Source organism: Sphaeramia orbicularis, chromosome 8 (assembly GCF_902148855.1).
Source record: "Sphaeramia orbicularis chromosome 8, fSphaOr1.1, whole genome shotgun sequence".
Classification (NCBI taxonomy): Eukaryota; Metazoa; Chordata; class Actinopteri; order Kurtiformes; family Apogonidae; genus Sphaeramia; species Sphaeramia orbicularis.
Window position 1 is genome coordinate 43,237,270 of NC_043964.1, and position 22,733 is coordinate 43,260,002.

Consider the following 22,733-nt stretch of genomic DNA (forward strand, 5'->3'; position numbering starts at 1 on the left):
ATAACAGTTTCCGTAAGCCATTTACCTGTTCTGACAGGTAAACTAAGCTGTGGATGAGGTGTTTATTTATAGGTACTGAAGATGCTGAGAGGTGCAGGAGGAGTAGAGTAAGAGAAGAATAATCAACCACAGATGAAAAAATTAAAAACCATTTAAAAACTAAAAATGCATCCATAAATATACCCTGGGAGCTGGTAATATACCTAATACACACACAAAAAAAAATCAGTGTATGAGAAACATTACACTACACTAAACACTATTCCAATAAAAAATAGATGAAATGCATGTGTTTAACACTAGAACACTAACAGTTGGTTTCCTCAATTGCTCTAGACTGATCTTAATCCATTATTTAATGCACAAGTCTGTGGCTCTGTAGATATGTTTTTATTGCACTAATTTAGTAAAAAAAATAGTAAATGGCAAATACTATTTAAGAATTAACATGTGTCCACCTTAATTGTTCTCTTTTTTTTTTTTTTTTTTAATTAATCCTCAATGGAACTTGAAAAGAGAATTAATAAGACCCATAATATATAACACTGCTGTTTATTTTTGCACCTTACAGTTGAACAATCCAGGGTTTTTACCCTGGTCTGTTTTTATACTTCTAATCTATTGTGTATAGCGTGTTTGCTGTTGTGTTCAATTTTTACTTTTGTATTATTTTACTGTGTTTCATGCTGCTGCTGCACTAGAGAACTAGCAGAACTAGAATCAATACAATCAAGTGTGGCCAACTCTACCTAAGTAGGTACTAAAAACTACCTATGATCATATGGGGTGTACATTATTTGTTTTTAGCACCGTGGTATAGAATTTGTGCTTTGCATGACATCAGTACTGCCTGTGACTCACAGGGTTGACAGCAGAGTCCGGGTTAATCTGCAATGTGTAGATATCATCACGGGAGTACTGGAACAGCCCATAGTATGGGTTCAGCATCTCGTGTGACAACAGGTAGAGCCACTCCCTGCAGAACACGCCACACCGAAGGGACACGGACAGTAAGCAGTAGACAGAGAGAATGACAATCAGAAAGGTGTGTTATAAATCTGACAAAACATGCAAATACTTAAAAGCAGACTCGACAGCAGTGAGCGAGTTGTGTACTTTGGCACTCTCCCACTAGGAGGCAGATGTCTATGGACAAAGTGAAACTGTATGAAGACAACCAGAGCTTGTGGCCTCTTACCTTGCCACTCCTCCATAGTCGAGGCCCTCTTCTCCTCTAAACTTCACCATGAGCCTTTTCCACAGGTCCTTTGGCCTCATCTTCATCACCTGCCGATATGATTCCTGCAGCACAGACGCAACCACACATATACATGTCAAAGGCAGTGGCATTATTAGTGATAAAACTGCTCTCTACTGTCCCATCAGTAAAACACAGCTGTTGCAGGACTGCTAAAATTCATCTAAAAGAACAAGAGCTGGAGAAATATTTAGTTACTTCACTTTGCTTAAAGTCTTTAAGACATTATAGAGTTACAATTAGGTTCAGTTTTATAAGAGCATAAGTAGTTTTAGTTTGAGTAACTGACTAGGTTTTACAGTATTAGTTTAGTTTTTTCAGGAATAATGAGAAAAGCTGAAAGAATACATGACATCCTATTTGACTGACAAAACCTTTAACCCATGAATGTTTATTGTGTAAAAACATTAACCTATTATTTTAAATGAATGGGAAGAGGTCAAATCCAGATGTAGATGTTTTTCTAACTGATCGAATTGGGTTCTGCTTTGAGATGCTTTTAAGGATCATTGTTGTATAGTTTTAGTAGCCTTTTAAATCATTGATGGTGTTTATGTATGTTTTTAATTTTGTGTTTTACGTGTAGTTTTAGAACTGAGTTTTATTTGGTGTTTTATGTAGATTTTTAGTGTGGATGTATGGATGAAATCTCTATTGTCTGTAACTTCTGCTGCTCCTGTCATGGTCAGGACACCGTTGCAAAGAGGTTTTTAATCATTTTTCCTGGTTAAATACAGGTTAAATAAAATAAAAAAATATATATCTTTAACAGTATTCAACTCATAAGAGCATGATTATTACAACTAAATCAAAAGCTAAATTTAGTTGAAACCAAAGATGATTCTGTTACATCTGACTTCATATTGCATTACCCATAATGGTTTTTATTTTGTTTTTGAATACTTATTTTTGGAACCTTCTTTTATGGGGTATCTACTCCTCACTGTTGGGATTATAGCAATTGTTTTCATTTGGTTTGAGAGGCAGGGATCACTCCAGCTCAATCAATGTTCCCTCCACGTGCAAACAGCTCACAGCGTCAAGGGGAGGGTTCATTTAAAGTAGATTAGAGACAGTTATAATAAACACGGACATAAGACTATAATAACACAACCTCTTCAACAGCCAGCTTCCACTGTGCTCTCCAAATAAAGCATACAACGGTAAGGTACCATGAGAGGAACGGGAATGTCTTATCTGCCCCAAAAAGTACACATACAGACAGCTCTGACAGTCCACCGGCTAACACTTGCATATTCAGTCATAATTTAAGGCTTGAGCCGGTCTGCCTGAGCTATGCAGTTATGTCTCGCTCAACCTCAAGACGTCCTCTGCCCCTCTCTCTCACATTGAGATCAGCCAACAAAAATGTCTTTGGTCAGATTAACAGACATGGCTGTTCCAGCACATTCCAGCGCATAGTTTATGAGGGTCATGTAGTCTGTTGCAGGTGTTGTTGCTCTGATGAAGCCCTCGCGCCTCCGAGATGCAGAAAAACTCCCCTGGTGAGAAAACGCAGTTGAGAAAATCCTCATCCCAAACAAAAAGTCTGCTTTAGATTTTGAACAGACTACCTTCACACATCGTAGATAACCATGTGTGTAAGAGAAATCATTCACACAGCCAAACAACGGCCTTTAAGGGAGTAGATAAGAAGAAGTGGAAAAACCTCTAGTGAATGCTCGGCTGAGCTTTGGTAAGTCTATAAATAAGTGGTGCCAGACACAACAAACCCCGCCCCTCACACGTATTGCAGCTTATTTTGGCATCGATCCAGCTGATGTCATCATGTCTATGCGTGTGCTGATGTCAGCATAGATATAGACAGCCTAGATGAATTTCAGCCATTATAAGTAAATGGGAAAAAAATTGTTTTTAAAAAGTCATAACATTTTTTAACCTTGACCTACTTTTACCAAAATGTAATCGCATCTATTCTGGGTCACTGGCAATCTATAAACCCACTTTGGTATGAATTCCACCAATAATTTTGCTGCTAAAGTGTTAACAAACAAACAAACAAAGAAACAAAGCGAACCAAAACAATACCCCTTGCCTCCCCTTCAGGGGGTGGGATAGTAACTTCTATAGTTAAAAAACCACAGGGTAGGTGAATGGATTAGTGAGCCAGCAGGGTGCTGGCATCCGTTTGATAGTAGGAGACAACACAGAGTTGGCGCAATTTAACATTTACAGTTGCCTTAGTGTTTGGAAGAAGAGAAACAGTTTGTTGTTACCTACATGTATGTTTTCTGTAATGGTAAACTACATTTCTCTATAGGCTGTACAATATGACATATATGGCATGATGATACAAAATATCTATCATTCATGTTATGCGCCTCCATTGTTTGTTTTGTGCTACACCACATTCTTTACAGCAGTGCTTTTTTTTTTTTGTTTTGGATGCTGCTTTGTGTTCTACACAGCACCAATGCAGGCAGGAAATCTACATGAAGGTAACACAAACCAACATGGGGGAGAGTGAACAGGACACAGAGCTGGGTAATTCTGAACAGGTGAAGGCAGAGACAAAACAACGAGTTTGTACATTTAAGAGGAATTATTTCTGTTATGTTAATGTGGTGTTTGATATGAAAAGTCTGACAGGGACACAGAAAGTTGACTTCAGTATAAGCTAAATACCACTAAGGTGGTATTTGGCACAGCATGTCACATTTTTGGCCAACATTTTGTAGTTTTCCATTTACACTTTAATACTTTTATACATTGTTTTATATTTTGCTCCCTGCTTAAATTGAAAAAGCTTCATAATAAAAGCAAAAGAAAAAAAAAGATAGTTTTTAAAGGTCAAACATATAGTAAAGAATTTTTCCATTGAATCTATGTCTTTGATTATGTATTTATTCACTGAAATGACCTACATCAGCTGTGAGATTTGTCATATCGTCAATTCCCCTCTGAGCTGAATTACGTATGCCCATTTCCGAGCATCTGTAAGAACTGGCAGGCCTTTTAAGTGCCAGATGATATGATAACAAGACTGTGTAGGCTTGTCTCAACCTGTATCTTTCCACACTCACCTCAAATATCTCCTCCCGGGACACCTCAATGCGGCAGTGGCCAGCCTGAGGCTGCTGCTGGGACAGCTCCTGGCGGAGGATCTTGAGCTTCTGAACAAGGTCTCTCTTGTACTTGGGCACGGTGAGGCACTCTGCCTCCTCTGGGAGCTGACCGGGGGACACCAGAGCCTGCTGGACCTGATCCTTCAACTGGTTCTGACGACTAAACAAAGGGTGAGGAGGGGAGAGGTGAGGAAAGGGAAACAGAAAAACACACAGAGGGACACGATAAATGTTGATAATTAGAGGATTATGTGTACCTGTACCATCCAAACAAACGTACATGAACAAAAATAACAAGAGGAACACCGCAAAACTGTCTGTGAATGTCCCTCTGTGAGGGAGAGTTCTTTCTCTGTCCTCTGCTAACTGCAGAGAACGAGGAGTAAACAAACTGAGGTCATCTGGGAAGCACATCAAGTCAAACAGCTGCCTCAGCCTTTTACAGACAGACAGAGGTGGAGGTGGGATTACAGGAGGTAACACATCTACTTCACCCACTCACAAACACACACACACCACCGTCCTCTCTCCTCCTGTCCATCTGGCAGAGACGCATGAACTAAAATAAGGATTTCTACACGAAAGCAGCAGAATTTGACCGAGGCAAGCTCTGCAAATAAACCCTCTTCTCCTTTTGACTCTGTGTACACTTGAGGTAGAGCAAAATAGGGTCATCGAGGCCATGAGCGAGATGGACCATAAGCCTGTGCAATATGACAATGGATGCAAATGCATTTTGCTTCATGTTAAGCATTTAATTATTTAATAATTTTGTTAGATCACAAAACACACTCTTTATGGTAATATTTTGTAATCAAAACTTTGTTCTTCCACATAATACGAATGGTGGCATGAGGGCAACACAAACATGGAGGTGAGTGAACATGACATAACTGGTTTGAAACGGGACAATGATTCTGACCAATTAAGACAAAACAAGGAACTCGTACCTAGAAGGGCTGCGTTTGTCTCGCTCGTGGGTGTGGTTTGGACATAACAGTCTAACAGGACTCAACACCATGGTTAGATTACACTGTAGGCCCGTCCCTGCAACAAACTTAATGACCTCGAACCTCAGAATATTTTAGATTTTGTTACAAGCATTGTTTGTGCAAAGGTTCTAAAGAAAAAGAGGAAAAAACAAGTATGACCAGGTATTTATTACTAGTTGAGTTTGCAATTAAAAATGTAATATAAAATAAGCCTTTCCACATGATCATTTTATTATCAAGTTTGTGAAACCATTTAAAACTATCATAAAATGATATTTTTATCCAACTAGTTCACAAGCATAATATTTAAGAATATTATTATTTAAGTCAGTCATCTGCCTGAAGTCTTAGTTTGGAATTTTCCCTGGGCTGCCATTGCACTTATTGACGTTTAAGCTTTTTACACTTTATACCAATAGTATCTCGGCTGTGTTTTTTTTCCCCATTCAAGAGACTGAGGGTAAAGTCTAACATATGACTGTGGAGATAATTACCTTCTTTTAAGAGCAACATCGATCAACTGGAAACTGAACTCTGATAATGAATTTTCATAATGTAATTTTACATTGTAATTATCAATAGTGATATACATTTTTCTTTTGTGTTATTAAAGAAGAGTTCAAAAACCACCAACAACTTTCTAGGTTCTTCAACTTTCACACAGGACTAAAAATGAGCCTTTATGATAATTACGGATATTGATTCAGTTTTTACATCACCCAGCCCTACAATTTTATCATAAAGTTCTTAACAGATTTAGCACAGAAAATGTGATACATAATGATAAGTACTTGTATTTGGAAATAAAAAGACAGATATTGGGATGTGAGAGTTTGATCACATTACTCAGCCCTGGTTGAGTTTTCTGTCCATAAGTTTGTCTATCGACACCAAGTGAATACTTAAGGGCCTGTGATAAACAGGGTTTGGAAACATTAAATTTAACCACTTGAACGATAAAGCGGTTAACCACAGTATCAGCAGCGTGACTGTGAACATCATCTGTGGTTAATGCTGACAGAGGTCTCGACTTTGGCACTGGCTACAGGATGCAGAACATGACTTTTGAACCAGGCGCTGTGTTTGAGAAGGCCTCAGAGGGTGGCACAGTAGGGAGGGGCCACACAACACACACACAGAATCAAAAGACCCTTTATGGGGCCGGCACTAAAGGATTATTTGCACAATGGCCTTTTGCACTTCAGTGGGGGGTAGCAAGCATGCTTGGCCCTGAGCAGGGTCATAAACACCAGACTCTGGAGTGCAGCTCAGAGGGAGGGGGAGGCATACAGTAAATATATCAGTGTGTGCATGTGGTGTCGATTTGGCTCTTTAAAACAAAATTGCTGGTGAGATGAATTACACTGGATTTTAAAATTTTTAGTCAAACTCTTGTTATAATTTTGTGTTATTACTAAATTATTGCCAGAATTTTGTTTTTATTTTTGAATTTATTGTTATCACTGATCTTTTAATCCGTTTTCATTATGGTATGGTGTGTGCTGCTTGACCTCTTGGCCAGGTTGCCCTGGCCGAGATATCAACGAGATGTCGATCTCAATAGGATTTTATCTAGTTAAATAAAATAAAATAAACATTGGTAGGCTAAATACTTCTGCATGATAACCTGTATTATCCATTTACATGTTTACAAGGCAGCTTTTATCAGTTTTCACCCAAGCAACGAAAGGGTACGCCAGTTAACTGTATGACAGAACGTAGTTATCAAAAGCCAGTTTCGCTTTCAACTGCTCCTCTCCAGCATTCGCCCAATGGCTTGCATTCTCCCCCACCACAATGACAACTTCGCCCAAACAAAGTGACTGTGTTTGGTTTCTGGTGTCTGCCCAGTAAAATCCAGTTTGGCTTTTCAATCACTTCCTGCTATCCCTGAAAGCCACAGGGCCCCATAGGATACTCGAGACCTCCTCTTGAATCCCTTTATTTCCTGCAGACTAGACTCAGAAGGAGGGAAGGCAGAGGAGGGGTGGGTGTGTGGTGGGGTGGCGGGTGGTAAGGGGGTCAGGAAGTACACTCTCCCGACAGCACCCAAACACTATAGACAACTCAGAGGGTGGGTGGGAAGGAAGGAGTGGGGAGGGAGGAGACACGGAGCATCTCTTCCTGCACTTTCACCCATAAATCAAACATTCCTGCTCTGCTTCAGTCCGCCTCACTAAAGCAGGTTAACACATCCCAGAGTTCTTCTTTCCTGATGAGAAATGATGAAAGGTACCAAAAAAATCTTCCACCGCATGATGAGACATGATATAAACATTTGTGCCATGTGACAAACCCTGAACGTCTTGGCAGTAACAGAGGGCAAATCTGCAGCCAGGTCTTAAAAGGATTCACTTATCTATAGGACAGTGACCCTGACCCGTCCGGGGTGCTTGGATTGAGCAGAAAATTGCAACATCGTGAAGGAAATATGAACAAAATTGTGCTCTGGATGATCAGGCAATGTCTTAAGCAAATAAAAAGAGCAATAAAACTACAACTTTGACTGACATATATATGTATATCAAACATTTTTGTGGGATGACGGCATATACTGGGTGAAAATTTCTAAAATCCCTGTCCTGATAAAAGGCAGATGTCTTGATGGGAATCCATGAGGACTGATTTCTTTTCCAGAGTTTTGTCACTCCAGAGTCTACTCTTTTTCTGCTGTAATAAAGCAGCTGCAGTGCTAAGAGCTGAAAGGCTTAGCCCAAAAATGACAACAGATCATCTATTACTAAATTAATGTAATTAGAATAGAATATGGCCAAGATGTGTACAATTCCGCAGCCCAAATCTAACGCTTTATGTGCTGATATGAGGATACATACACGAGAGTGTGCATGTGGTATCAATATGTAGGCCACATACTGCGGCATACTAATGTGTAATATCCAAGTATGTTTCCACACAGCGTTCACCCGTTTTCAACCAAGCAAAAAAAGGTTGAGTGTTAATTTCTTAGGGCTTGATATTACAAGGTTCAAACAGTGAGGTAAAACAGTAAAAATAAAACAAAATTCAGTAACAAACTATAAAGTGAAATCACACAGAGTGCACCAGATTACAAAAATTTCTTACACATTTAAAGGAATTAAATTAAAAACCTAGGTGTGAGTTTACTGTACTAAATGATAGCTGCAGGAAAACTCCCAAAGGTAAGGTACCAAGAGAGTTTTTTTCAGTGTATAAAATTATTTTGGTAATATTACTCAAAAAAACATAGCCACAACCTGCCTTTGATGTGAACTAATTATCTTACTATGATACATATACCATTGAAATTTTATGTATGGGATTTTCACACATCTGGGCATAATCACCCACATGGCAAAAAATCTACATCAAAAACAAATGTGGCGTGCCAAGCTACGTTTTTATAAGACTTTTCAGAGGGCCACAGATGAAAAAAAGAAAAACCAATACAGAATCCCAAACACGTTCTTTGATCCGTCAGAATGGGAAAAAAGGAAACCTGATCTCTCAGCCGATGCATTCCGTCTCTCTCTGCACAGAGAAGGAATAAGGTCAGGCGGAGGAGGCCCACCAAGGCTTGTATAGGGCTCCACCTTTGTGGAGCAAGGATTTCTGGGTAATTCTATGGCTATCGTAGCACAGTATGTGTTTGAACAGCTGCACAGGGGGAAGAAAATGTGCACACGTGCAGGCATGTACCAAGCACAGAACCATGAACGAACACACATGTACCTACACAGATTAAACACACACACCTCATTCATTGACTTGGGCATCAATTTATGCTCCGTTTCCTCGACGTAAGACGCTCCTCAGACACTGTAGCCTTAGTTTCCACTCTGCTATCTGATGTCTGGCCAAAGCCAGCTTTGTGACGGATTGTGTGCTAAAACGCCTTTATGATCAAAACCTCTGCGGGGCTGAGGAATTTCAATTTTTGTGTGGAAAGAAAGGAGTGTGGGGGAGTGCTTAACTCTGTATGTATGCCTGAACGTCTGCTCAGCAGAGGGGCTACTCTGAGAGCTGAACCTCTACAGGTGGTGAGCACACCTTGGCACAGGCTTGCACTGTAAAACATTCTCTAAGGGAAAAGCAAAGTGAGCACGTCTGTGAATGTCTCAGAGTATGTTACTGTGTGTGTGTGTTCCTGTCTGTGTGGAGTGAGGACTACTGGCATGAAACCCAAAGCTTACCTGACATTCTGAGTTTCGATGCCTCCTCGAGAACCATTTGGGCTTGGACTACAGATGCAAAACAAAGAAGAAAAAAAGATGGAGCATGTATCAGTTACAGACACCAAGGACTCTGTTTTTATACTGTGTTTCAGGAACTCATTCATTTTACTGTTACATTTTTCTGCCTCTAGATTACTGTAGGACTCACTTAAGGACTAGATGCAGGTTGGCAGAGAGGCGTGGATCTGTGAACTGTGTCGTCCGGTTGTTGTGATCGACAAAGTAAACTCTCCCGGTGGCAGTGTTTCGGATCTCCCATCCAGGGGGTAGAGGGCCTAATTCTTCACAGTTCACATTACTCAGATCTCTGTGACAGAAGCACACACAACGCACATAGTCAAAACTTTAAGGAAAAACAGAGGCAACGTTGGGTGGGACAGAAGAAAAGACACACATCAAATTCTAGGTATAAAACATACCAAAGTACTGACTAACTGGATTCAGGCGGACAGCAAGATTCAGAGATGTCTGAGAAATCACTTTTATTCTATTTTTCTTCTTCCTCCCATCTAAATTATTTACTGCTGCCCTGCAGCCCTTTCAACTGGACTCCACCGAGACAAAAAGGTTCAGAAATTGCAGCAGGCTTTCTCTGTTGGCTTGGACTTTTCTCTATTGCAGGGTTAAAGCCAAAAGCACCAGAGTCTCACGAGCAATGAAAGCTTGGCAGATAACCTATGTGCTAATGTTGGAGCTGTCTGAAGAGCACTTGGTAAGGTGTGGCGTGACCAGTGGCCTCCTATCAAGAGCAATAAAAGGATCAGCTATCACTCAAATAATGATAGAATGCAAAACAGCAGTGGTCAGGTATTAGAACATCAATCATGTTTTATTGACAGTGTCTGGAATGCAATCAAGCCTGCTTTAACACTTTTAAATCTGTGTGTGTGTGTGTGTGTGTGTGTGAAAGCTTTCTGCAGTATGATGATCAGCACGAAACAAGTCTGAGTCCAGCTCATGAGCCTCTGTTAAGGTGGACTGAGACCTGTGTGCTGTCGACCATGTGTCCCACAGCGGAGTCTTTTGCCGCTCGTGCCAGAGCCCTGTGACAGTGGTCATCTCACAGCATGTCAGACTCATAATCAGCTGCACGTTTATGGCAGACAACAAGGGAATCAGGACTAAATGACTGTCATGGCACATGCTGTGGGTAATATCGGTTATGTCAGTGTCGAGAGGTGAATACAGGGATCCAGCACAGCACGGTCATTAACGGAGTCTACTTCTTTCTGTGCTACGTTTTAAAGCAGACTATAGGCAGAATGGAAGAAAACAGACTGTCCATCACCAGGCCATAAGGCATAGGCTGTGTTTCCATACAAATCCATCAACAAATTTAATTTGATTCTACAAAAACAGGCAAAAGAAAATACTAATCTGTGTGCCTTTTCCTATACTAATCTGAATATTACGAGTTAGCTTGTGGAGAAAAGCAGGAGATGGCCATATAGTAACATCTGATAGAACAGACAAATTTGTTGTATTTTGTTTAAAAATGTTCTGCTATTCCACTCTCCCCCTTCAAAAACTCTGATCATTGCACTTGCTTTTAGGGCTTTTGTTTGTAAGCACATGTCCCCATATATTGAGGTTACGTCACATGATCACGTGGTTTTCTATTTACGACGCCATATTGGTAGGCAAGCTTTCCTTGGATCGTACAACGTGTTAAACGATGGACCTGCTAAACTCCTGTGTGCCGTTTATTACTTAGCTTTCACCAATTAAAAGTTAGGCAGAAAGACCGCTTGGTTCCATTGGTGGCAGCGGTGGTTCTGTTCTGCTGACTGCTGTTTATAGTTATTACCGCGGTATTACCTTCTCAGTATAGTTAGCCTGCGTGCTTATTGCGCTTAGCGGCGTGGAAAAAAAGAATTGTCATTATGTGGTACGGTGGTGAAGACCCCTTTAAACCTACCAGGAGGGCTTCCCCTGACCTATCACCCTAGAGAGAGAGTGATTGTGGATCTACCTGCTCCCTTTGCCGGTGATGGCAGCCAGAGTTTCCTCAGCTGGGTGAGGCAGATGGAAGTGACAGTCGGAGCTATAGCGGGCGACACCGGTAAGTTCAGCGGGGAGCTGGTGACAATACTCCCCACCCGTCTGTGCAAGTCTGCTTTTCTACTATGGGGCAGCCTTCCCGATGCGGTCAAGTCAAATTATGCAGCCGTGAAAGAGAAGATGGGATCGGCTTTTGAACAGAGACAGTTAATGGACCGTTTTACAGCTAACATATCAGCTCGTTCACAAGTTCCGGGGCAGAGCCTGGAGGTGTACATGGCTGATGTGAGCCGGCTGGCAGCTGGTACTAGTGTTTTTGCCCCTGAGTTGGCTGCGCATCACTGTTGTTAGTAAACACTGAAAGTCATCTATTGCCGCGTTTCCACTACGTGGAACCAGTTCGACTTGGATACCAGATACTATTCCTGGAGACCGTTTCCATTACAGGATACAACAGACTTTACAGTACCTGGATGTCATAGCGATGCGGCGCGTTACTTCCATGTCGTCTGCTCAGAGTTGCTGATAAACTCGCTCATTGCGTGTTGTCTCGTCAAGCTCATGCTGAATTTTTACGTTGGTCATCAAAGACTGAATCTCCTGATTAAATGGTGTAGTTTTGCAGGCTGTCATCATGTAGATTAACCTACCGCTACATTTACTGTAAACTTCCGCATCTGTTTTTTGTAAAACGGCGGGTCACAGACACAACTCTTCGACCAATCAGTGGTCTGCAGTGTTTACACGTCGCGTTTTAGTATCTGTTCCCCAGTCTTGGAACCTCAGCGGAGGTGATACCAAAAAAGTAGTATCGGGTACCAGATTCCAGGTCCTTTAATGGAAATGCAAAAAGGCCGAGTCAAGTCGAGTCGAACCGAGCCGGTACCATGTAGTGGAAACGCGGCATATGATGCCGTTATCACAAGCAGACATATCCGCAAATAACAAAACACGCAAACATGAGTCCAAAGAAAAACACGATATAAAGCAACAGTTCTGACACTCTGGATCCAGATAGCGTGCCTACCAATATGGCGGTGTAAACAACAATCACATGACCAGTGACGTCAGCCGCAAGTCCTCAATACTGCATCTCTTTCTTTTAGCACTGGTACGACATGTAAAACTGTATTATCTGTTTTTATATTCTTACTGCTAGTAACTACTCTTTAGACAAAAAAAATATATAAAATATATATATATATATATATATATACACACACACACACACACACACACACACACAGGGTGGGGAAGCAAAATTTACAATGAACATTTAGTTGTTTTTTCTCAGCAGGCACTACGTCAATTGTTTTGAAACCAAACATATATTGATGTCATAATCATACCTAACACTATTATCCATACCTTTTCAGAAACTTTTGCCCATATGAGTAATCAGGAAAGCAAATGTCAAAGAGTGTGTGATTTGCTGAATGCACTCGTCACACCAAAGGAGATTTCAAAAATAGTTGGAGTGTCCATAAAGACTGTTTATAATGTAAAGAAGAGAATGACTATGAGCAAAACTATTACGAGAAAGTCTGGAAGATACTATTAAAGAAGAATGGGAGAAGTTGTCACCCGAATATTTGAGGAACACTTGCGAAAGTTTCAGGAAGCGTGTGAAGGCAGTTATTGAGAAAGAAGGAGGACACATAGAATAAAAACATTTTCTATTATGTTAATTTTCTTGTGGCAAATAAATTCTCATGACTTTCAATAAACTAACTGGTCATACACTGTCTTTCAATCCCTGCCTCAAATATTGTAAATTTTGCTTCCCCACCCTGTGTATATATATATATATATATATATATATATATATATATACATATATATATATATACACATACACATACATACACTAGCGTGATGACCCGTGGGGAACCACAGGTTATATTAATACCAATATCTAGGGACTGAAGTTAGTAAATGTGTCGTTCCTGATTTTAACTTTATTTCCTGTCATGCAGTGTGGTACTGCGCTTCCCGTCAAACATCATGGGCAAAGCAACGTGATTGTAAGGCTAGTATATAACAAAAGTACTAATATCTCCCAAAATATGGGTCCTATCAACTTGCTGAGATATTTCATGTGGAGATGGGACTATTCTTCAACTGTAGGCACCAACTTGGGCAGTCAAAAACGTCTACATTTATAAGTACTGTCCAGGTACACACACCTACACGTACACGTACACACACACACACACACACACACACACACACACACACACACACTCTCTGAGACCTTCCAGTATTATGATATAGATATATCACTGTAGATATTGTAAATATTGCTCTTTTAGCACCACTAAGGCTCATTATATGACATTGTAACTTGTTTCTTTGTTTTGTTTTTTTCTGTTTTATCTTCCTACTATGCTGCCTCTTGTCCAGGCCATCATTGTAATTCAGAACTGGTTCTCAATTGACCTACCTGGTAAAAATAAAAGTTAAATTAAACAAAAAAAAGTGTTTTTTTAGAAACCGAAATTTGATTTACCAATCAAAAACTGTATCTAAGAATTGTTTCTTCAAGTTTTGACACAAGGTGGTGTTTTGTCGTCATCTATTAATATTAACCATCTAATACTGTATCATTACGTTAAGCAACGTTGCAGTGTCTTCACTGATCCCTGCATGTCTGACGTTTTCGTCTGCCACAATTTCTCATCTCTGCTGTTATGTGATTTCTGAATATCATCATTAACTCACTGAAGCTATTCCCACAACACTGTCTATCTCACTTCCTTTTATTTGTACACCAAATTTTCCACATCTCCCACGTGTAAAATTCCTTCTGCAGTTGTTTCCAAGATTTTTTGTTTCAAGAAAGGTTTTTGTTGTACATAAATTGAAAACAGCTGGATAGGAAACATAAAATTAATACAGAGTAGGAGTTCTCTGACAGATCTCTCAGTGCACATACCTGGGTACTCTGGGGTCATGCCACGTGCTAACACCAGTCTGAGTGTGGAGAAAGTACACTTGGCCCTGCTGCGTGGTCCGCTGCTCTGTAGGAGGACATAAATTAATGATTAAAACCAAAATTTCAAGCTCTTTGATTATAAATATCAAATCTAATACACCTTTTTTGTCATTTTGTTGTATACTGAATGTAGTGCAAAATTTAATTGTGTCTCTTTAGTGTCAAAGAAAAAGAATTCATAGAAGTTCAAATGTTCAACAAGTACACAAAGAAATGCGTTTAAACCATAATGACCCAGTGCTACTTTTGTAGCAATTGCAAAAAAAAAAAATTTTCTCTCTATTTAACCTTTCTTAAGCGTTTTATCGCCATTTATTATAATATCATCCTTTGCATTTCGCATTTTTTAAATTGAAATTCAGCTATTTTCCTATATTTAATTCACTGATCATGTAGAATTTCATAAAAGCCCAGATTAAAGTTAAGGTCTATTATGTCAGAAATAGAGAAAATTGAAGAAAAAGTGATTTGATCAGCAAATATATCAAGAACTGAACATAGAACAGGTGTGTGCATCCTCAGTCATTTATCAAACTCCACGGGTTTTACTGGTGAATCAATGTTGCAGAAGATGATGCCGTTTCCTTGTTTACTACGGAGCCTCTGAACGTCCAAATGGGTCATATCTGATGACCATGAAAAGATGACAAACTGCATTTTACAACAGTTATTTACATGTACTGATAAGATTAATGGATCAGAAGTTATTACACATTTCAGATCAGTCGATGATTTTGGTTGCCACTGGCTGTTTGGGTCTTTACGGAAAAAGAAACATTAAACTCATGTATCATAAGTAGACAGATTGTGCTTATGTTTACATATGAGAGCAATATCACAAGGATGTAGATAAAAAGACCAAGTCAGTGGAGGTCCCATACGGCAGCCAGGAAGAGGAGGTGAGAGATAGGGAGATGGACATTGCAGAGGAAAGGAGAGGCGAGATGGGGTTGTCTGACGTTTGAGTTGGTGAGCTCATTCATCACAGCCTGACAGAGATATTTCCATGGAGCTGCGTGCCAGAGAGCTCCTCTGTGGCATCCCTTTGGACCTACCGCCCCGCTTTAACGTGCATGTACACATACCCTTCCAAACACAGACATACGAACCTGATGAGTGCACACTGTAAGTCTGAAACATGGGGCAACGTCTCACATGAAAGGACGAGAGCAGCTGACACACTTTACAGAAAGTGCACAAGAATTAAAAAAGCAGGGACAGAGATAGAGAGAATAAGACAGATAAGGAGACAGCAATCCAAGGAGCCTCTTAATCTGAGAGACTGGGATATGGTCCCATGACTCTGCCTCCCAAATCCTCCAGAAGATTTTACTGGGAGGATAAACAAAACTCTAAGGGCTGTGTGGGGGATCACAGCATTAGTATGTGTGTTTTCTCTTACATGAATGCATCCAATTGTCTGAATCTGTGCAGAAAGGAGAGGCGGCAGGGCAGAGAGAACCGCTGCCGCCAGCTTTTAACAGCTAGATCAATTCAATTAGATTGTCTCAAATGGAGCCAGTATTTCAGGCTCCTTGTGTGGAGCTGCAGAGTCATGAGAGTGAGCGCTGCTGGACTGAATGAGGACAAAGATTAGCCGGGTTACTGAGCCCAGTGTGGAGCAGGGAGGAGGGCAGAGGCGAAGCAATTAACACTAGAGTATTACACTGATGACACCATGCAGATTGGTAGGTAGGGATGGCTTCTGTAGTGGATTATAAACGTACTGTGATGCACCAAAATATCCAATGCATATGGTAGAATTCAGTGCAGTGATCCTATGAGGGTATTTTCAGAGGATGCATTAGTAGTGCAGATAATTTGAGCTCAACTTCCATTCCCTCTTTAACAGCATTATAGTCCATCTGCCATCTTCTGCCCGTTTCATGTTTTATGTACAGAATGGAACAGACACTGTACAATGTCCGATGGCACATTCTTGGATATGAGCTAAAAAAATTAGGCTTTAAGATCCATATGCAATAGGTTGATATGTTCTAGCTATAAGAGATGTAAATGTTTACGTTCCACAGTGTAAAAACACTGTGCTATTTTTTTGACTGCTCATGTACTGTACAAATATATTTAAGGATCCTGCTGGTAATAACTAGTTTTTGGATGGGAAAACTTACAATAATCCAATAGGCTTATAATACTTACTGGTCACTTTGTAGATGAGGATGACTAAATAAGCAGCTTTTATGAATGCCAAGTCCATTACGGAGGACAGACCCTGCCATATTTAAAAATAAATACAGAAATATAAAAATGGCTTGAAAAACTAATTTCCGTACCATTTATTCATCTATTTGTTCTTATTTATATTTTTCCTTCTTTAATTTTTATCCCTTCATTTATTTTTGCGTTGCTTTCTATTTACATTTTCTTTATCTCTTTTCTTATTTATTTCTATATTTTATTATCATCTGACATCTTATTAATTTATTTGCATTTTTTAAAAATTCATAGTCATATTTACCTCTTCAGTATTCCCCCTTCTGCATTTTCTTCCTCTATTTCTGCTTCACCTATTTATTTTTGCTTGTTCTTTTTACATTTCAGGAGTCCTTTTTCTATTTCTGTATGCATTTACGCCTCATTTGGCAAATGAGGGGGCGGTCTTTAAAGCCGTGTCCTTAGGTCAGCTCTTCTCCTATTGGTTAATTTCTATTCAGGGGCTGTGCTATCAGTGCTGAATAGACCAGGCTGTACCTGGCACTTGTGGTCTCAGTAGAGGGACATGAAGCTGTGTTATTTGAAAACCAGCAGAATTACTGCTGCAGAAATCACACAGTCGCTATGGACTATTTACTGTTTGGTGTGGATAAAGGAACTGAGAGTGTGTTTCAGTTCGCTTCACAGACCGACCTCTTGGACCATGTGACATGGGTGATCCAGATGTAGTTACTGTATATTGAAATCAGGGGATCTGTGTGGTTCACCTTAGATCAGTGATCCAGATTAGACTACTACAACTCGAGCCGAGACCGACGGGACCAGCTCCATACCATTTTGAACCATGGCATGAAGCCACAGCACCTGTGCCTCGATATACCCCGCTGTCTCTCTATTTCTGTTCGAACTCGACCTGCACTTCAATGTTGGCGTCTGAACCTAATCAGTTACATCCAGTTATTCCCATATTTATGTTATGGGAACAACTGTTAACATAAAATCAATTGCAAAAAGGGCAGATTGACCTGTGCAGGGTGGACCGAACGGTACATGGTTTTCCCGAGTATTGTTGCATCCCTAATTATAAGCCTACACAATGACATATTCCAAAAATGCCATTAAACTGTTGTGTAGATATTGTTTTTCACGATCACACACCCCGTATTGACAACTGACTTACAGTTTCTGTTGATGATGAATAAAACAACAATCACGTCTGATGGAATCTGATCATCGATTGGTAATTATACTTGTCAATCATGTATTTAAGCCCCCTACATTTCTGAAAACACCCGTCATTAGAGAGATTAGACAAAGCCTGTGTCACTGAGTAGATTTTCTGCCTGAAAACACCAGCAAAGAGTAGGTAAAGACATTTCATATCCTCCTAAACCACTTCAGGACTAAACACAATGAAGCTGTGTTTCAGTTCTATGCAGCTAAACTCTGGAACAGTCTTCCTGATGACGTGAGACAGGCCTCTACTCTGACAATGTTTAAATCCAGGCTGAAAACAGCTCTGTTCAACTGTGCATATAACTGAAAGGGTTCTATCTGCACTCTTCTCTTTTACTTTATTTTGATTATTATTTATGTTTTATTGATTATGTTTTAAATGTAATTTTGTGTTTTTAACCTGTCTCTTTCCCATTTTTGTAAAGCACTGTGAATTGCCCTGTGTATGAATCGTGTTATACAAAATAAATCTGCCTTGCCTGCAATTATAACACACTGAAAGGTAATGATGGATGTTTTGCCCAATGATGCTAAAAAACTGAAGCTTTAATTTGTCAAACTGATAAGTTGTTATTTTATTCATTAAAGTATGCATTATGTGTGCATTTGTAACTTTGTGAAACTGAAACCCTTGCGTTTCATATTGGTGCAGTAAACTAAAATCCTAGTTGAAACAGTATTGTAGTGTGTCTGCTATTATCTGACTGTTTCGTATATGTACAGACCAGTGGCGATTTCTCATAGACTGCAAGGGAGGCCCAGCTTCCCCTGAAATCACGAAAATTAAATGGTTAAATATGTGCGGTTGTGTTGACATTTTATTGACTACAAATGTGTTAGAACACGTTCATCTTAAAGATGAGTTTGTTCAAATCAGCTTTATCACAAATCAACGGACGTGATGTTGTTCACTTCTCATACATTCCTGTTGCGCTGTTTTCTCATACATCTCTGCTCAGTGCATTTGTCCGTAGACTGCGGGCGTCTCTAGGCTTCAATGGGACTGAATGGAACAGTTTTTTTTCATTGCCTCAAAACTGGACGGTAATTGGATAAATGCCACGATATTGTCCTGCCCCCAGACGCTGGGCGTCTCTGGGGGTGAATGGAGCTGTGGGCGGAGCTCGGCCAGGCTGGACGCCAGAATTCCACGTGCTGATTGGAGGATCAGTCGAAAGGCTGAATCCCGTTTGACAGCTGTTTTCAGATCTGCTCCTTCACTGACACAGTTCAGTTCAGTACACATTCTGCTGTGAAATCGAGACAGAAACCACTACGAAATTACTCGTTCATTTCTTGCACTGTAAATAAAACACACTCATTGTACTTCCTTGTTTCAATTTAACATAATTTCACTGTTTTCTTGTTTCAGTTACATAATTTAATCATTTCTTGTTCGAGTTTAATATCGTAGATAGTTAAATCAATCAAGCTGTCGGCGAGGTCGGAGTGAAAGGAGCATCTGTTGTTTAAAAAGGCTGAAGTCTAACACCCACAACACACTGGGCCAAGGCAATCTAAGCAGAGAGGACACTGGTCCAGTCCCTGGAAAAGACGCCTACTTGGTACGATAAGGTCACTGACCATTTTCTTAAAAAGGAACGGAGGGCCAAATGTATGTTTAAATAACTGGACTTTTTTTTTTTTTTTTTGATGTAAGCCGACAATGAGCTTCCCCTGTCTGAAAGATGAGCAGCCGCCACTGGTACAGACCATATACCACTCAATGTGCAATTGCAAATCCTTAAATGAGGGCTAACTAATAAAGCTTTATGATACGTATACATTAGACGTTTATATTTTTTCAGCTGCAAGGCGGCCTGCTGTAGATGTAACACTATACTAGTCTCTTCAATGGCTCGTGTGTGTTTGTATACACAGTGCAGGTTCAGTCTGTGGCTTCCCACTAACCATATCCCTCAGGAAGGTCTGGAGGCGTGTGCAGGTGAGTTCTGCTCATGTAGTTGCGGTGCCTCTGGGAGCGGACCCGTCTCTCGTGGGCACGCTGGTCGCCGTCGCTAGCTGGCAACGCCGTGGTGGGTGTGGCCCCATTGGTGCTGATGGGCGTGTTTTCATCAACAATGCAGCTGAGTGGCCGGCCCGGGCTGGAGTACTCGGACGCTGGTCTGAGAGAGGACAAACGCAACTGTGACATTTTCCTTAATTTCTTAATGTAAGAAAAAAAAATTTCACTCTAAAACATGAGAAAAGTTTGGAGTTGATATTATTTATATGTTACTATAGTATTATTTTACAAGTCCAGCCCAACTGGGATCATATTGGGCTGCATGTGGCCCCTGAACTATAATGAGTTTGACACTCCTGAGCTAGACCAACAACCACTTAGATCTGTCATTAGGTTACTTTGAATTTGACCTCTACACTTTGAATTTAACCACTTCATTTATCAGGACATGCAGGTAAATCAATTTAATGTTGATGTTGCAATGAAAGACACAGTGTTCGGATATCAAAATGACCGGCCCTCTGTCTTTTAATACCAACAATATCTTCACCGTCTGCACTAAATTTCACATAAAAAAAACATCATTTTCATTCCTACCCATAACAGACCTGTTAATTGATCAGTTATTTGTATTATTTGAAGCATACTGTTTCAGAACCAGGGAAAGAGCACATTTCTGCAACCATAGCATGGGCAACACTATAGCTGTTAAAGCTACGGAAACAAACTATAGTTAGTAATGTGTGATGATAGCGTGAGAGGTGTTCAGTAAATTAATTTTTAAAAGCTGATGTTGCCAGTCAAATTATACAATCCCATTTCATATTTAAGACTTAAGACTGAAAGATTTAAGATGGTTTAATACCAGTTACATTCCTGCTACCTGATAAGTCATGGTCAAGACATTTGCAGACATGTCATTTACAAACAAATGCCTTATGCACACCGATGCACTGTGTGACTGAATTTGGTCACTCAGTATTTTTCTTTGAGGTAACTAAATAAAATACCTTATGGTGTTATTATTCCCATCACTTTTAGTGTTATATATTCATATTTAAATTGATTCATCTTTTCAAGATCAATGTTAATTAAATGTAGAGGACATGTGCAAAGCAAAAGAAAAATTTGTTATGGGGAATAAATAACAGGTTTTTCTAAATTTGAACATTGTGGGAAATATTTGATACAAGTACAGAAGTGCAGAATGTATATTTAAGGTAGGTCCTGTGGTTTGTAGATATTTTAACTGGAAAATGCCAGTAACTGTGGGTTCAAAGTCTTACTTTTAAATGAATGGATTCAAGGCTTTTTTAAGTATCTGTGGGAACTCTGTGATTGTGAAAGTAAGGAAAGTACCCTGAGTAAGACAGAACGGGAAGGAGACACCTCTATTTCCGCTTTTTCCAGCTCTATGACTTCACTGTCTGGAACAGTCTGTTTGACACCTATTTCGAGGAGCCCACTCTACTTTTGGACGGAGTTACCCTCTTTGGGAGATCAGAGCTGAGGTCTTCTCATAGACCTGCAGTTGTTAAATTTAAGAGGTCTGGGTTTGACTTTCTGTGGGTTAGAAAGTGCGCTCACCTGGTTGGCCTCTCCCACTGTGTGGTGCGTGTGATGTGGTTCAAGTACTGGATTCGTCCAGACGCGGTCCTCCTCTCCTCCCAGCTGAGCAGCACAAACACACAGACGCAGCAGTGAGCGGACATGGTTAAGCAGCCACAGAACCATCTTGCAGCGTTGTGTCTCGCTGCTCTGTCTCACCACAGGGAAATATTATATTCTGTGTATTGTATCCCCTGCACTTTAAGGCAGCCGTCACTGTGTAGGATTTGCAAAAGCCTTAAACAAAGTCCCTTGTGAGATGATAAGAGATTTCCCCCAAACAACTCACCCATCTGGAAGATCATTGTCAAACAGCCGACTGCAGTCCACCACAGGGCCTCCTGTGCCTATCCGGTCCCTAGACTGCAGGCTCACTGCAGCAGCACATGGTAGACAGATGCACACTAGGATTACTAGACAGCAGATTACAGTGCAGGCAGATATTTTATCGAAGCACAAAATGGAGTAATATATTTTTTATGAGTAACAGAAATTGGGTTCAGTTTTTGCGATGGCACCATGGAGGGTCTGGTTAAAGGTATGTTGCATTTTTATATAGCTCTTTATTTGTTCCATCTGGAGGGATAGTCTGGTAGTATGACATCAAGATTCAAGAAATTTGTGCATATACACAAAGCAACTCTTGTGCGGTCATTCAAAGAGTCAGATAAAAAGACAAGAAAGACAGAATTCTATAAAAAAAAAAAGACACACACACACAATATATATATGTCACAGTAGAGATTGAAATCCAGTAGGATTCCTAATCCTACTAGGACAGATAGTAATTTTAGTTTGTCCTAGGACAAACTACAATTACTATCTGTCCTAGTAGGGTTCCTAATCCTACTAGGACAGATAGTAATTTTAGTAAGACATTAGGATCTGAAGATTGGAATTCCAATCTGTCCTAGGAGAATTTGCAATCCTACTAGGACAGATTGTAATTCTATTTGGAAGTGGGATCTGAAGATTGGAAAAATACGGCAAAAAATATAAGAATTCTGTCAGGACAATCTCGAATTCTATTAGGAGAATGTCAGATTATATCAAAATGTAAGGAAAATAGACTGAATCATTTCACAGCCAAAATTCCAGTCAATTTCAGCATAGGTAAGCATACAATTTCACCATCACTATTCCAGCTGAATTATTTTCATATCTTTCATATCTGTATCAGTGTAAGGAAAAACCTTTGTAGT

General features: G+C 40.0%; 1 protein-coding gene across 1 annotated transcript in view; it reads right to left on the reverse strand.

Annotated features, from left to right (window-relative positions):
• smurf2 (SMAD specific E3 ubiquitin protein ligase 2) overlaps positions 1 to 22,733 on the reverse strand; it is an 83,053-nt gene that overhangs the window by 11,019 nt on the left and 49,301 nt on the right. The window contains exons 6-14 of the mRNA XM_030140454.1: positions 21,821 to 21,905; positions 21,511 to 21,594; positions 19,869 to 20,083; positions 14,487 to 14,571; positions 9,699 to 9,857; positions 9,509 to 9,556; positions 4,303 to 4,504; positions 1,199 to 1,302; positions 862 to 976 (exon numbers count right to left, since the gene is read on the reverse strand). Coding sequence (XP_029996314.1) covers positions 862 to 976; positions 1,199 to 1,302; positions 4,303 to 4,504; positions 9,509 to 9,556; positions 9,699 to 9,857; positions 14,487 to 14,571; positions 19,869 to 20,083; positions 21,511 to 21,594; positions 21,821 to 21,905 — 1,097 coding nt within the window. The remainder of the gene's footprint in view (positions 1 to 861; positions 977 to 1,198; positions 1,303 to 4,302; positions 4,505 to 9,508; positions 9,557 to 9,698; positions 9,858 to 14,486; positions 14,572 to 19,868; positions 20,084 to 21,510; positions 21,595 to 21,820; positions 21,906 to 22,733) is intronic.